This window comes from Ambystoma mexicanum, chromosome 1q, assembly GCF_040938575.1.
Source record: "Ambystoma mexicanum isolate Mex_15411 chromosome 1q, UKY_AmexF1_1, whole genome shotgun sequence".
In the NCBI taxonomy this organism is placed as follows: Eukaryota; Metazoa; Chordata; class Amphibia; order Caudata; family Ambystomatidae; genus Ambystoma; species Ambystoma mexicanum.
The window spans coordinates 1471493117-1471509574 of record NC_090922.1 but is presented as its reverse complement, the minus strand read 5'-3'; the positions used below and the strand labels follow the sequence as shown (position 1 = coordinate 1471509574).

At 50.5% G+C, this 16458-nt stretch overlaps 1 protein-coding gene across 3 annotated transcripts in view; it reads left to right on the top strand.

Annotated features, from left to right (window-relative positions):
- The window catches only part of TESK2 (testis associated actin remodelling kinase 2), an 864966-nt gene that overhangs the window by 52270 nt on the left and 796238 nt on the right, over positions 1 to 16458 (top strand). For all 3 annotated transcript variants that reach the window (XM_069642367.1, XM_069642366.1, XM_069642368.1), the window contains one exon: positions 8998 to 9314. In XM_069642367.1, the coding sequence (XP_069498468.1) occupies positions 9087 to 9314 (228 nt within the window). In that variant the 5' untranslated portion in view covers positions 8998 to 9086. The remainder of the gene's footprint in view (positions 1 to 8997; positions 9315 to 16458) is intronic.

Here is a 16458-nt window from a genome sequence, read left to right as displayed (position 1 = left end):
GCAAGGGTGTCAGTTTTGTTATCCAAAGAATTGATGCTAGTCTGCAACTGCGGCAGGATGCACTTTGTCCCGTAGAGTGTCCGGAGAACGTTCTGCTCTTGGTTCAGCTGCCTCCTCCATTTCCTGAGATCTCCTCGCTGCGTTTATTACATGTAAGGGGGTGCCATAAGGAGTTTGGACTGAGTTTTCTCGTGTTTCCCCATCTTGTTAGACTGGTGCGAGCCCACGGACGCCTGCATGATTGTCTGATTCAGATCTGCACTATTCAGCCACACTGCAGTACCTTTAAACCTGAGCAGGGGGCCACCCTTGGAGGGCTGATATCAGTGAGCCATGATCCCAGTGTTGACGTCTTCTGCCTTGGTATCACTGCGTACACTATTGCAGGCTTCCCAGCTGATGGCCCCACCGACCAGTGATTGGGATCCGCTGATAACGTGGCACCTTACTCAGTCCTTCTTGGGAGAAAACTCAGGCCCACCCCTGGCCTCGCAAGTGATGTCCCTTAGAGAGGCCCAACAGGAGCTAAGCGCAGCCACAGGATAATGCCAGATCGCCCCATCCAGGCTCCATTGCTCACTGCACCACGACTGACCTGCAGATGCTTCGCATCCCCTTTACCTGCTTTGCTCCTCTTTGCCTTCTGTTCTGCAGCTGCTAGCCCGCTCCTGCAAACTGGGCTGCAGCCACAGAAGAGGTCTTAATGTTAAAGCTGGGGGCCCACCCAGCCGATATGAGTGGCCTCCTGCCTGCCACCAGCGTTCACACCACAGTCCCCCTTGCTCTCCAGTGCCCAGAATTAGCTGTTGCTTAATGCACCTGATGGGGGTGCCTCCCGGAGCAAACCTTTAAATATGTACGGTTCAACACACTGGATGCAGGTGCCTCCCCTTAGCCCACACGTTGTACCAGCCTGCAGGTAGCGACTCCCTGGCCCGTGCTTAGGCTAAATGTTAAGCGTATAGAAGCCGCTCACAGTTGGAGATCCCGGCAACAAGTTTGGATGGATTTTCGGCTGTCGTGCACGACGGGCAGCCTGGCCCCAGTCTCACTCAACTGTTCCTCGCTCGATGACCCGCCCAGGACATCGGGCACATCGCCAGTTAGGTACCTGTATTAATGCAGGCAGTCCTCCACATGGGCTCAGCAAATCTTTGATTCAACATTTACAGATTCTAAAAAACTAGGCGGCCTGCCTGTGGGCCTGCCCAAATGTGTCCACACCTCGGGTGGTACGTGAGCTTCACTGGTTCCTGGTGGAAGCAAGAGTTGAATTCAAATTGATCTGCATTTTTCATGGGGCTTTTTATGGCTCTGGGACTGTGTGCCTGCAGGAAAGGTTTGTCTAGCATGTTTCCCCTGCAAAAATCTTCTCTCAGCAGACCGTTTTCACCTTTCTGTTCCTAGAGTGGTCGGGAGCACTATTGGTGGCCGAGTGTTTTCAGTGGCCACTCTTGTCCTTTGGCACTCCTTCCTGCTTTCTTTGAGAGCCACTGCTGACCGTCTGTCTTTCAGAAAAAAACGGAAGTCCTTCTTTGTGTGGTTGGTGGCTTCTGTGGCCTCTCTAGTTGTGGGTACCTACCAGTGGATAGTGACCTTCCAGCACCAATTTGCCCTCGGCTCTTTGCTGCGCTCAGTACACCTCCTTCTCATAACCTACTGAGGTTATGGAATTCAGGACGGTCGCCAAATGGGATGCACCCCTCTTTCCAAGCACCAGTGACTTCAAACCGATCAAGGAGTTCTGTAGCACTTGCAGGTGAAGGTGGTCGAGTTCTCACCCCAGATCCCAAAAGGTCAGTGGTGCTCAACGTGCCCTGAAATCTGCTGTCAGTACAGGAGACCTGTCCTGCATCAGAGGAGAGGGAAACCCACAGAATCATTCAACTGAAGTGCCCTGATCTGCTGTCACCTCTGGACTAGAATAAGTTATTGACTTGTGTTCTTGCCAGTTCCTGTGAGTTGACTGCCTGCTCTAGGACTTTCTGTCGCAGTGCTAGAGGTGGTTTTGGGAAGAGAGCACATGTTTAATTGATGTCTGCGCTTTCCCTAAGGCTGTGTAGGTTCCTATGAATTGTCCAGTTTCTTTGGCAAACGGATTGCCAAAGAGTCAGTCTTGAGCCCGCTGTCCCATTTCTGATGTTGCCAATTTGAATAGTTTGGCGTCTAGATCTTTATTGGCATTTCTCTTGTTCATCTGTGGAAATGGCACATTTGGTGTTGACCTACGGATACAATGTCCTTTGTGATCAGCTCACTGGTTCTCTGGTATCGATGGCCCTTTCTGCTAAGCGCAGGGTCTGTGACATCTTGCCACTTGTACAGACCTCTGCCTTAATGACAGTCAGACTGAGATTCTACTCATCGGCACACCCACTCCCTCCTTCCCTGCAGCTCTCTGGCCGGCCTCTCTTGGCCCTCTTCCTGTTCCTACCTGCAAGGCAAAAAACCTTGTGGTCACCTTCGACTCCACACTCTCCTTCTCCTCACATATCTGATGTCTCTAAGAAGTCACACTACCAGCTGCACCTCCTCAGAGGTATTCTTCTTTTCCTCTCCTTCCCCCCAGAAGCTCTCTGTCTCCCGAGCCCTGGTTCTCTTGAAGCTGGACTACTGTAACAGCCTCTATCTAAATCTGCCTGCCTCTACACTCCGCCCTCTGCAACTTACCCAGGACTGCGGTGCTTGTCCTTGGCCTCAAGCCCAGGGACCGTATCTCTCCAGGACTGAAATCTCTACACTGGCTCCCAGTGACTGCGAGGATTAAGTTTAAAACACTCTGCATCGTCCACAAGGCCTTCTGGGGCCTGGGGCCTAAAGACCTTCAACTCTCTCTTCCTAAATATCTTCCTTCTCAAGCTCTTCGCTCATCCGCCTCCAACTCCCTCAGGGTCAGCCGCTTCTCCAAGCAACGAGTTGGGGGTAGATCTCTCTCTCTCTCCGCGGCAGGGGCCTCCCTCTGGAACAGCCTTCCTGCCTCCCTTAAACTTGAGGAGAACCATCTCCGGTTCCGGAAGCACCTCAAAACCTTCCTCTTTGCTTCTGCTTTCTCTTCGCCCTATCCCCTGCTAATTCTTGACTGAAACTGCACTGAATCGGCAACTGGGCCACTCTCCCTGATCTCGGTCCTTGGCCCAGCCACTCTCCACTTGCACTGACAACCCCAGGACTGTCTCTGTATCCCTACAGCCCCCTTCCCAGCACTTGTTCTGCACTTACCACTAGCTGGCCATATTATTTATTATTATTCTACTTACCCTGTACTGCACTTTCCCCCTTCCGTTCCCCCTTGCACTTTTCCCTTCCCTCTACCCATGCACTTGCATGATCTGAATGACACCTGGCCTACTAGGATCGTTGTCCGTCTTCCCTTTGTTCCCCCTCTCTGCCTCGTCGCGCCTTGAAACACTTGTGTATAGGCGCGTTACAAATGCCATATCATATCTTACAGTGCTTTTCCTAAATGGGTTAACTTCTTGGTGTCCAGTAGAAATGACCTTTTCTTTAATGTGGAACATGGGGCTTTCTGCCTTAAACTTACCCCTTATGATGATCATCTTATGGCGTCTCAGGCAGTCCACCTTTTTGGTTGGGCGGATGAAGGGGGCAGTCGGGGGCTGTATTCACCTGCCCTTGCTGAATATTATCTTATAGACTTATAGGCAAACATTCTGGCGGTTTCTCCTTTTTGGACTTGTGTAGCGATCCCTTACTGAGTAGTCCCGAAAAAGGTTTGACTCTGTTCTTGGTCTTCAATTCAGTGGAGATGCCCCTGCTAGCCGTGCCACCACTTGCCCCATTTTGTGCCGTGCTCCCCATCTCCGGCTCAGCAACCCGTGTATGAGCACTCTGGGACTGCACTATATCTACTGTGGCTTCCTCAACAGGTAAGTGCTTATTCTTCACGGTTGTCGGTAGCACTGCTTTGTGGAGCTTTCCTGAGGGTTATTTGTGGCCTGGCTTCCGAAGCCCCATCGTTGCGCAGGACAGTCGGGTGTGTTGGCAGGTAGCAATCCTGCAGGTCCATGAAGATGCTTTGATATGTGACTGCGCTACTGCACCCTCCCATGCAATGATGATCCCCATGATATAGAAGGAACCCGCTTTCTGAAATATAGTAGCAAAATATGTACTACACGTGCTACACGTGATTCCATTCCTGGATAGTATGTTATCTCAACCTCTCTGGTGATCGGATGGGACCTGCAAGGTCTGGGCACACTTTGCCAAGCTACTTTTGATATGATAACACGGGTAAAGGGCAGATTGTGAGCAGTGTACCCTTTATCGCTGTTCACACGTTCCCTGACCAGCCTCTGTCTGAAGGGGCCACTGGGCACCAACCGCTGCTCCAAATCCAGTCCCTTCGTCCTTGTAATACCCTAGTGACCTTCACTTTCTGGGTATATTCTGCATGTGCTTACCCCCTTTGGACCCAATAATCCTGCCCCCTCCTGTGATAATGCCACACTTCACATGTAGCTGCTCCTTGAAGTGCTTGAGGTTTGCTTAGTCTTTTGTGGGATTTGTTGCACTAAAAGGTGACCCACAACCAACACAAAATGGCCATCTTCAGACCTGGCACATTGCTTTTCATAGAAATTGAGTTTTACCTGCAGTGGAATATCCAACACCGAGTTCTCTTTGCATCCCGAAATAAAAGGAGTTTTAACAGAGTATTGCGTAAATACTCTATTTGATGTGAAGCCGTTAACGCACACTTTCACACCATAATTCTACCGTAGAAATCTGTTTGAAATGTGAAGTGGGCAGAAGTCAAAAATGAATCTACGCCCTCTATTTGTTTTTCTGTACCTGGACATCATTCTACTTGGAAGTAGGCCAATAGAATGTTCTTGGGTGCCAGAAACCTTTGATTTAAAGGTTTGGGAGGGTGTGGCAGTCCCCTGGAATGATCTTTTCCCATGAAAGTATGTGAAGCCATCCACAATGTTTTGAGGGTGTTGACTTTCAATAGAGTAATGAAATGACAAAGTGCAGTGGTGCCCAGTCCTTGCTCTCCCAGCTGCTTTCCAAAACCCTTCCACTAACGGAGGGGCAGCATCGGGAAATATGGAAGCTTCTGCATTTGGATTGCCAGTTGACCTACTTCCCTACCTCTCACCCCCGCACACATTTTATAGCTTAGGAGTTAGTGTGAGTTGGGGGACAGAGAACACCAGTCTTCCAAGTTTTCCAGTCTGTGTACATCCCCATGGTCACAAAGCTAGAATTAGGGTTATAGTTGGGAGATTTGTATTCTATTCCATTATGGTGGATTGAAAAGGCTGTAAAAATTCACCTTCGGCTTGGAACCACAACCGCAAGGCATTGTGGGTATACAAATTAGCCCAGACTTGGAGTCTGTACAACGCAAATCAGAATGTGGGCCCACGCCTGAAATAACGGCACCTCCACAACCTGCCAGGATATAGCTGACATGAGTCAGGCCCTTGGGGCGAATGGCGATATAGATGGACACCCAATGCATTCCAAGCATGGTCTAGAGCTCCGTCTGCATTCTCCACAAACACGTGCACTGCAAATGCCTGCCTCTGTGTTAGAAGTCTATGGTGGAGAAATGCAGCTCGCGCGCTGACATTCCCCAGTGCATGGTGGTGGGCTTTACCCAGAGTGTGCATCTTGGGATTCGGGAACCGATGGGACTTCATGGACCGCTGTGCATCCAGCTTCACGGGAGCCCCGCGGTCCAGCTGCTGCACTAAGGCCCGGTCATCGGCGTGACCGGCCCATGAAATGCAGAGCGCATCAGGAGCAGTGATGCTGGCGTCTTTTTCCGGGGATAAGAACTTGCTGGGGGGCAGACTAGGGGGAATATGAAACACTCGCCCACTGCGGTCTGCAAATTGCAGGCATTTTGAAAGCAAATGAGCGCCATAAAGCAAAATCTCCCATGGCAGATCATTCACAATGCCCAACATCTAGACACAACTGCCCCTGGCAATACAGTGCACATACGTGCACAGTGCAAGGAAGGAGGCACTGACCTTCTACTTGAGGTGCTGTTTACAGGGATGGGGGAGTGTTGAAGATTGTCTGACGAATTTCTGGAGGAATTCTGAGAAAGGTAGTTTGTTTTTGCCTTAATCGGTGCTGCTTGACTTCTTGATAAAGAAAGCAAAGCCTATCCCACTGCCCCAGCCCCGACGTTACTGCTTGAGTGGTACATTGCATGCCGCTCTCAATTTGTTTTTGTGCCCCAAGTATAATTACTAGGCAGATCTACAAAGAAGAGTTGGCGGTGGGTAAAACCGTTTGTGGGTCTCTGCTGAGGAGTATTGACCTCTGTGGATGGCGGAAAGGTGTGTGTTCAGGATCTCTGTTTACACTGTCCAGTTTGCTGGCGAAACATGATTTTTTTGTTGTTGCAAGGGTGAATTCTTTCTCTCATTCCAGGATGAATTTGGAGAAAGCTTGTAGTTTGTGTTTTGAATCTGCATTGATTTGATGCCTGGTTTACGACTTTAGCCTACAACCCTCCACGCACCATCAATACGCCAGAGCAGACCAATAAAATGCTGACTTGACTAGTATTCCAGGATGGGGACCTCCTCAGCCACTGCAATCCGTGGTCCTTAACGTTTTCGTGGTGGTGGCTGAACAGCCAGCCCTCGCCTAGTGGGTACCTCTGGCTCGAAGTGTTGGCACTTAGGTTAGCAAAGCACAAGACCATCTTTATGGTACAATACCATCTGATGTTCTTGTAAAGCTTCTTGTACTGCGCACTGTTGCCACCTGCACGGTCTCTTTGTGTTCTGGCAGACCAGCAATGCAGGGGGGGTAGCAGGTTTTGTTAGTTGGGTTGAGCGGGTGAAGAGCAAGAGACTTTGTCCTGTTGGCAGCATCTGTTCAGAGAAACCCGTCACGGAGCGTTGGTGCGTTTGCGGTCGGTAGACATCCTGTCGTGTTGAGGCATGGTTGTGTATGGTTTGCGGTTTGTGGTGCGGTAGTGGTATGGTTGCGTTTAGTCCAGAGTTTCAGGGTGGGTATGCAGAATGGTGACTTTTCAGTATGGTTCGTTGGTAACAATACATGCCCACACCAAAAATCCATTCAAGTGTGGTACATTGCCCACCCCCAACAATCTATTCAAGTGTGGTACATTGCCCACCCCCAACAATCTATTCAAGTGTGGTACATTGCCCACCCCCAACAATCTATTCAAGTGTGGTACATTGCCCACCCCCAACAATCTATTCAAGTGTGATACATTGCCCACCCCCAACAATCTATTCTAGTGTGGTATATTGCCCACCCCCAACAATCTATTCAAGTGTGGTACATTGCCCACCCCCAACAATCTATTCTAGTGTGGTACATTGCCCACCTCAACAATCCATCCAAGGATGTACGTGGGCTTGCATTCGTCAGGTCTGAGGACTGGCACTGATGGGTAGTTGGCATGATTTGGACTGTTGTCTTCGGATTGAACACCTGCTATCTCCAGAGTAGAGCAGAGACCACCGTGTGCGTATCTTCTGGGGGATGCCGGCTCTACTGGATACAATTGTGTGTGCTGCTCCTCTTCAACAGAAGACGCGAATTACCTTGGTGGCTGCTTACCTGTGTATATTCTGAAAATATTGCATTGCTAGTACTGCAGCAGTTATGTAACTCCATTTCATAAATGTTTCACTTTCCTTTTTAAAACTGGAGTTTTTCGGTGAGGTGCCAAGTTTTCTTTTGCGCATGAGGTTTTCTGTAGGTTCGTGGGAAGCCCCTGCTGTGTTTCCTGCGCAGTCGGTCGCATGAACTCTGCTGGTCTTGGCAGTGGGACAAGGCCTTATTTGCTCAGGTGAGTGGCTCTCGGAGGGGGCCCGCCAGGGTCTGGACGTTCCCGGGGCCCAGCTGTAGCAGTGGTCTCTGGAGCCGAGCCCGCTTCGCTGAGAGCCCGGGCGAGCCGCAAGAGCCCCTAGGCTGCAATGAGTTGCTTAGCTGAACCGGGAGCAGCGGGTTACCGAGGTCAATGTGCCCGCAGATGACTGTTCATCTTCCTCCCAACAGTGACGGGTCACCGGGCTTCTGGCGCTCCTCGTGTGCAGACATCCAGGCTCTGTGACCAGTACACACACAGGCTTCCTAGCCCTCCAGGGCGTCCCGTGTAGACTTGTGATAAGCGCGCTGGTCGGAGCAGTGCTCCTCTATTTTTAAAACAAAACAAAATGTTACTGTTGCTATACTTTCCGGAATGGTTTAGTCTTAAAAGAAGTGCAGGAAGAAGTTGAAATGTGCGCTGAATATACCCTTAAACAGCAGGTGTTTGGGATTGCACGTGGGAGTGGGTGCTTTGTGGGGACCAGGGCCAGGCCATCAGGGAACATGGTTCCACTACTTTTTGTGCACTTCGACCACAGGATAAGCGTTCTGACTTTCTCTGCCCACTTGAGTGAATTCTTTCTAGGTGCCTTTCGACAACTATTTTAGTAACCCCTTCTAGAATTCCAAAATGTGCTCCTATTTTCAAGATGCAAGGGCATTCTAGAACAAATTCCTTTATTATACAAAGTTTGACATGCCTTGGCATGGATCGCCAGCACTGAAGCAGCGAGGCTGTCCAAGTTTGGTGCTACCGAAAGAGTGCCGCCTGCCAGTGCCCACTGATGCCGCCCTGGATGGTATGAGGGTTGTGGGGGGAGGGGGTGATCCTATCTATTTTCTGTCACGTAGTTATTGTAACTGAAACCCTCGTTCATGCCCTTCGGTGTGCCCAGCCTTGTGGGGGGCATGCTGTGGGTCACAGTAGTGTCAGCTGGAGGTCTGAGGCGAGGAGGTATTTTTGACCTCTCTGCACGATTTTTCCTGCTCTGCATGGCCAGTTACCTGACAAAGGCCAGCGTTGTCACTATAAATATTTGATCACGTTGGGTCAAGAAAAGCGACACCAAGATTGAAGTCTCTTACTGTGTGCCTCCAGAATGTTTTAACATCGCTGTTACAAGGTGATAGTTCACTGGGGTTTCTTCTCTTACCTTCTAGAATCTAATCGAAACACACGAACATTGCCAGGACCCTAAAGATGTGAGTGATCCTTTCCCAAAGCCCCACCTAATCCAGTGGCTCGGACAATGGATCGGAATAAACGAAATTCCATCGCTGGCTTCCCGCCGCGCCTGGACCGGCTTGAAGACCTGGATGGCGGGGCTGGTGGTGGTGGTGACAGTAATGCCGCACAAATGGGGCGTGTCTATTCCACATCCTACAAAGCGCTCATCAGTGCCTTTTCCAGACTGACGCGGTTGGACGACTTCTCCTGCGAAAAGATCGGGTCCGGCTTCTTCTCCGAAGTCTTCAAGGTGAGTGTGTTACGTTATCAAGAGTAGAATGCATAGCAGACCGCAATATCTGTATAAAAGCCTGGAAATAATGTTCTCGTTACCGGCTAGTTGTGAAATCATAATGAACTGTGATATGAAAATGACATCCCTGCTCTGTAATCTGTTATTACGCTTCAGTTGCGACGTCACCATGCCTGCTGCTTGAGCCAGCAGGGGATTCTAGCTGTCACTGCAGCACTTAATTAAAGCCGTGAAAAGCTTTTCAAATTCCTTGCTCGCAGAATCGTTTTCGGTGTCACTTCACAGCCATTAACTGACCAGGAACAGTTTATGGTGCAATGTTTAATTTGTGCACTGCTCAAGATTAACACGTGAGCAAGAATGTGCATGTTATTGCATCTTGTAAAGCACAAAATGATACATTTTATTAAACGGCTAGAGCTATTTTTCAGCAACATGTTAGTAGCTGCATTTTTGGTTTTTTATCCAAACTGATTTTAAATTGATTATATGGATTAGCAAATGGAAGATCTCACGTTCTATTATGCAAGAGGCGAGCTATTAAAGACAGTATGAGGAATAAAATACCCCCTACCGTGCATAAAAAGGATATTGCATGTCGCCTCAGAGTTTAATAACCTTACAGAGGAAGTCTGCATTCGGCCTTGTGCACCTGTTTGATCACAACTCCTCAGTGACTTCCAATGTCCTTACAACGTACGGCGGGCGGGGGGGGGGGGGCTTTGTCCCATATATTAATGCAATCCACTCTGAATAATGCACAACTCGTCTAGCCTTATTGGCAACCATGCCGACTTTGTATTCTGAGAATGTGATATACACGTTACCAGATTAACTGGACCTGGTGCTCATCCTTGAGATTCAGGAAACGTGGCTTGGATGGCTTCGCGGATAATGGCCCTCATTACGAGTGAACTGGTCCAGAAAAAAGTGCTGGTAACAATGGTTCTGAGTCACTCAGTCTGCCCCTAGGGGCTATGAACTACCGGCAGGCCTGACCTGCCATTAGTTCATGGTACCTACCGGCAGAAAAATCACCATTACGAACTGTGGCTGTGCTTCAGTGTTCCCATTCACATGGAGTCCTGACTGCACAGGAATGGGAATTTACCATTCCTCCTCCGCCGCCGTAATATGCAGGTATTACCGGGATATCAGGCGGCGGAAACGGTAAGCTGTGGTTGCTGGTAGGCCGCCGGTAGCATCAGCAACCTTGTTAATGAGGGCCAATGTGCCTAGAAACAATGCTTGGGTGGCTTTTTCTCGTGTGAGTTCCTTGATGTGCATGACGGTGGTGGTGTGTTAATCTGCTCGTTGTCCCACGGGTTTTCCCGAGGGAGTAGTTTGTGTACCATCTACTGACACTGAATTGCCTGGTTTTTGAGGGGTGAAGCAGGGTACCCACTTTAATTTATCAGCTGTAGAACAACATTGTGTACTCTTTATTTGGTACTACTGCTAAAGGATGGTCCGGCATCCACCACATGTTTCTTCTGACCTGTTGGTGTGGGTAAGGGTACTAAACGGCACATCTGGTCAGTGAGAGGCAGCATTCAGTTCCTGAAATACCAGCGTATTGCTCTAGCTGTTCCCTTAAAGTAGTCTCTTTCCTGACTCGGCTGCACTGTTGGGTCATAATTTGGGTCAGTTTCCTTCAGGTTTCTCGTTTATTATTATCTCGTGCTGCCGTTTCCCAAACTGTACTTGTCGAGAAGCCCTATCGCTTGGCTGTGGTGACATTTCCGCTGAACGTGGCGCTCGTGATTTGTGAGTGTGCTTTGCTGGGAGTGAGAGTTGTATGGCATGACAATGGGAGTGTGTGGTTGCAGGGAGATGGCTTCCAGAGTGCTGTGTGGGAACTCTGGTCAGCTGCACTGTAGGGGGGATGGCCATCAAAGCACAGGTCTCTCCGTTTGCCACCGCACTGCTCGGATGATGTGTGAAGCCCCTAGCGGCTGTGCAAGGACTTCGGCTGAAGTGCTGCCCGATGTGCCGACCCCCTCTACCCCAGGATGACTCCTTTCCTTCTTAGAATTGCTAGCTGTTAACCGACTTCAAACCTCTAGTTTTACTTTCCTAATGCAACCAGCTGAACATTAACTGCTATTTTCTCCCTAGACGTCCTTTTACTCCCAACTAAAATACTGACGCCTCACCTTCTTTTAGGACTGTGATGGGAAGAGCTTAAGCGGGGCATTGTACGGTGTATGGCGCGGTTATGGAGCTCGGAGTGCTGGCGGGCGGGGCGGGGGGGGGGGGGGGGCTATAAGAGCAAAGGGGCCTTTGTGTGGAGGGAGTTGGGGGGGGGGGGGGGGGTCTGTACCTTAGTTCTGTGCAGCGCCGTTGTGGGTTAGGCTGGTATTTCCGGGTGTTCTGCCGCAGGCAGGTGAGGGCCGTGGAGTGCGAGTCTAAAGTGAAAGTGGCACTGTCTACAGACGGCGGCTGTACACTTTCCGAGGGCTAACATCTGAATGAGGAAAGGGGGGCGACGGGACGTGCACGTGCAGAGCTCTGTGCCAGAGGAGGCTCAGGCAGGGGAACGAGGGAACATGGTGCCCCACAGCAGAGGCGTGAACGCTTCGTGTGGAGGGAATACTAATGGGCAAGTGGATTGGTTCTCTGCCCTGGGGGGTCTGTAAGGCTGCTGTGAGCAGAGGGCTGCTTGCAAGCCCGCAAAGGTTCTCACGCTGTTACATTTGCTCTTATCCATGCGGCATGCCCTTGATTTGCTTGATCAGTGAACGGAAGTAATTTCACTGCTATGAAGTGACCTGTTTTTACCATGGTGGGCGAGGTCTAGTGGGGGTGTAGGGGGGGGTATGAACGCGCCGTTTTTAGGTAACGAGTTCTAGCTCCACGCTTGGTACCTTCTAGTTCTACCCTGCGTGTATCTGCTCCTTTGCACACTATACTTCCTAAAGTTGCCCTAGCTAGTTAATGGGCATAACTGTTAGAACCATATGCAGCCATACTTGCATTTGTTGTGTTGGGGTGTGTGTGTGTCGTGTTTTACTGCCCTTGCCCTCCCCATGAAATATTACACCACAACAATTTGGTCAAGTGTTGGCAATAAAAAGGCTGTAGGTTTTTTGTTAGATATGGTTATCGAACATAAACGATAATCGCATATTATTGTAATAATCTAGTATTTTTGGGCACCGGGTCCTGAGGTTACCCCCTCTGGCCTGTGCCGCCTGTTCTGTCCCATGACTTGTTGTGGGCACCGTACAGTGTCCCGAGCTTCTTTCCGTTGTTCTCCCCTTTTTCTAGGGTGGGAGGGTTTGTGGAAAAGAGAGAGCAGGAAGACGCTGACTACACAGCGAACTTCCCTCAAGTGTTTGGGGTCCCCGTGCAGGGTCCACAAACAGTTTGTGAATTTCTGAGCTGAAAGCAGCTCATTATATAGGATCCAGGGAAGCCACTGGGTCTTTGTAGTACCTCTGTGGGGCTGTGAACCAGGCCAGCCATGCAGCTGACTATCTGGGCCCCCGGGATGGGGGCATCCATTTGTACTTTCCCTGCGTGGGTGTTCCTGCTTCCCTTGGGTGCAATGCACCCATGTTTTCGTGGAAGGGTGAGGTATTCTTATTACCTCACCCTCCCTGAGCTTTGAAGCGCCAGAGACTGCTGTCTCCCTTACCCGTCGGAGGGGAGGGCTGCTGCACCTCACCTGAACCTGCTGCCATGGGACAGCAGTTCCCTGGCCTCGCCTGGGGCGGCCCGGCGGCGTTGCCCATCATTACAAGTTCGGCGGTAGCACTCGCAAATGGGCCATAACCAGCTCATTACGAGTTGAATGGGCCGGTAATTGCCCATTCGCCGGTGCAGGTGTGGGTGGGCTCCTGATCCCCATCCTGCCCCATAGGGGTGGGGAGCATGGTTGCACCGGCACCTTTGATAACGGTGCAATCACGGGTCTGACCAGGCATGCAGAGCGGTACCCGCGAGCAGAATTCGTCATGTGGCGGTACAGTTACAACGCTGCCAGTAGCTCTACCGGCGCCGCTGTCACTGTACCGCCACAATCGTAATGAGGCCCAATGTCTTGTGTTCCCAGTAGGATAGAAAGCGTATTTACCCACCTCATGTAACCGTGCTAGTCCCTCCATCTCTGAAGACTGAAGTGAAAAATCCGTGTAGAGTCCTTTGGTGCGCCGGGTTAACACGTCGTCCTTGCTTTAGAAGAACAATGTAAAGGTGGCAACTGAGGAGATGGTGGCGTTTGTTTTATGTTGGTGCTTTTATAGCGATTTTTTTTTTTTTCCAAAGCGCTTAATGCAGCTCGTTAGCAGAAGAGACTGCATCCCCCCCTACCATGGACACTGGCAGGATGCGCACTACTGCAATCATTTATATTGTCCTTGAAGCAGGATTGTAAAGCTGATACTGGTGAGGCCTGGGGACATGATATGATAAGTCGTTTATAATGCGCCTGTACACCAGTGTTTCTAGATACGATGGGACAAGGGAGGGGAGACTAGGACAAAACAACGATCTTTCTAGGCCTTTTGTCATTAAGATCGTGCCAGTGCGATAACACCAAGTGCAGGGGGGTGGGCCGAGGAGAAGAGGGAAGTGCCAGGGAGAGGTTAAGTGGGAAGTGCAACCAGGGCAGCGCGGCTCTGGGTAGTGCAAGTAGAAGGGACCATAGGGTTACAGTTACAGCCCTAAGTGCGTGGTAGGCCCTGAGGCAGTGCAGGGTGACTGGTCATGGAGAAGCAAGGTACTGGTGAGACTGAGGGTAGCCAGGCCACCAATCGGTGCAGCAGATGAGTTGGGTCAGCAGGAGAGGGTGATGGAGAAAACTGAGGCAAAAAGGAAGGTCTTCAGCTGCTTCTGCAACTATTACGGCTCAAGTTTGAGAGGCCAGGGAACCCATTCCAGAGCGAGGCACATGCAGAGGAGAGAGATCACCCCCATCCCCACCGCACACTCCCACTCTCTGCCTGGAGAAGCGTCTGACCCTCAGAGTTAGAGGTGGCTGAGCGAAGGGCTCGAGAAGGAAGGTGTTTAGGAAGAGAGAGTTGGATGTAGTGCAAGCCTCGACCCCAGAAAGCCTTGTGGACGATGCAGAGGGTCTTGAACTTGATCCTTGCAGCCACCGGGAGCCAGTGGAGGGATTTTAAGGCTGGAGAGATATGGTTGCTGGATTTGAGGCCAAGGACACGTCTTTCAGTCCTGTTCTGGATTAGTTGCAGAGGGCTGAGAGTAGAGTAATGAAGATTGAGAGGCTGGTGCAGTAGTCCAGCCTAGAGAAAACCAGTGCTCTCGAGACTGTGAAATTCTGGGGGAAAGTGGAGAATACCTCTGAGGAGTTGCAGCTGGTAGTGAGCCTTCTTGGCAAGGTCTGTGATGGGAGGAGAGAGTGAAGTCGAAGATGACACCAAGGTTATTTGCCTCGCAGGAAGACGAAGGACGAGGGCCCAAGGAGGGCTGCCAGAGAGAGTAAAAGAGGGAGCTGGGGTCCCAATGAGAAGGATCTCAGTCTTACTAGCATTAAGGCAGAGATCGTTGGAAGTGCACCAATGCTGAATCGCGCATCCAGTCAGAATGAGCTGGAGAGGCGAGGCGAGGCTGAAGGGAGCCTGGACGAGAGTGGAGTGTCATCCGCATAACACTGAAATTTAGAGGAGAAGATGGAGATCAGGTGGGCCAAAGGGGCCAAATAGACATTGAAGAGCCAAGATGAGAGGTTATAGCACTGGGAACACCACATGTGGAGAGAGGGGTGGTGGAGAGAAAGGGCCCTAGATGTGCCTGGGAGGGTCGGTCAAGGAGCAAGGAGGTCGGCCATGCCAGGGCCTGATCCATGATGCCCAGGTTCTCCGTCAATTGATCAGGATGGCGTGATTGATCGTGTCAAAAGCAGAGGAACGGTCTAGGAGGATGCGGAGACCAGGAAGGCTGGAATCGAGAGCAGGTCTTCACGGGTGTTCAGGAGAGCTGTTTCTGTGCATCTGGCTGCTCTGAAGCAAGACTGATGGTCACGACTGATGGTCACAAAGACAACCAACAGATTCAGTGTGGAGAGTAAGCTGGGAGATGGCCAGCTTTTCCAGGAGTTTGCCCAGGAAAGGAGTGGTAGAGATTGGGCGATAGTTTGCCATACAGGGAGGATTGGCAGAAGGTTTTTTAAGGAGGGGGTGCACATGGGAGTGCTTGAGGAGGGGGGCGGGGAAGAGTTCAGTGGAAAAAGAGTGATTGCAGATATTGGCCAAGGCTGAAGCGAGGGTGTTTATGTGGTCCTTGATGGTTCTGGATGAGCACCTGTTTGGACGACACTTTCATAGATCCGACTTGTCTAGAAACCTTGTCAGTTGTTGTCGGAGGGAAAGAGGAGAAAGGAGGAGGAGAGGGAGTGGCAGACGGCCGGTGGGGGACGAGAGAGGGAATGGTAGAGGAAGGAGCAGTGAAGTGAGAAGCCAGGGCCGTGCATAGGGGAGGGAACAGAAGAGGTGGAGACTGCAGAAAGATTGGCTGTGCACTAATCTAATCCACAGACTGACTTGTTCTCAATGTCGGTGTTTTACGTCCATCCCGCAAAGTGTATGAAACACACCTTCATTGGTGTTGTGGGCCGGAGAGCCGATAAGGGGCTTATACCCCAATCTCCATGGAATTCACAGAGCCCAAGCACTGTTCGTTCACCAGGTATGGGAGGCAGGATTGTTATGGCGATGCAGTCCCCTCTTAACTTTTGACTCAGAGTGCTCGTCTTTGCCATACTTGCATGCTAACATTTTGTAGATCCATGTTTTTTCCGAACTGTGTAGAACTCTTTGGCTCCATGTCAGACACCCTGCATGCTACTATGTTCAAAAGGGTGTAGAGCAGTCTGTTGTTCTTTCACTTGTACAAGCAGTGGTTCCCCAACAGCAGCTTGTTCTCCATGATCTCTAGGGATGATGTCTGATATTTCATTGCAGTACTCTAGAATTGTGTAAACGGGACGTTCCCCAGGAAGTTCAGGCTGAGCATAATGCCAATGTCTAGTTTGCTAGTTGCTCCATATTTATGGATCTTTTGATACCGTTACCTCGCCTCGCTTTGTATTTGGGAGATGGGGCATTGGCAATGCAGACCACTATGCTTCCAAAACATGTCATCGCTGGATTGTTGCCATGCCAGTTTGGTGCACTGA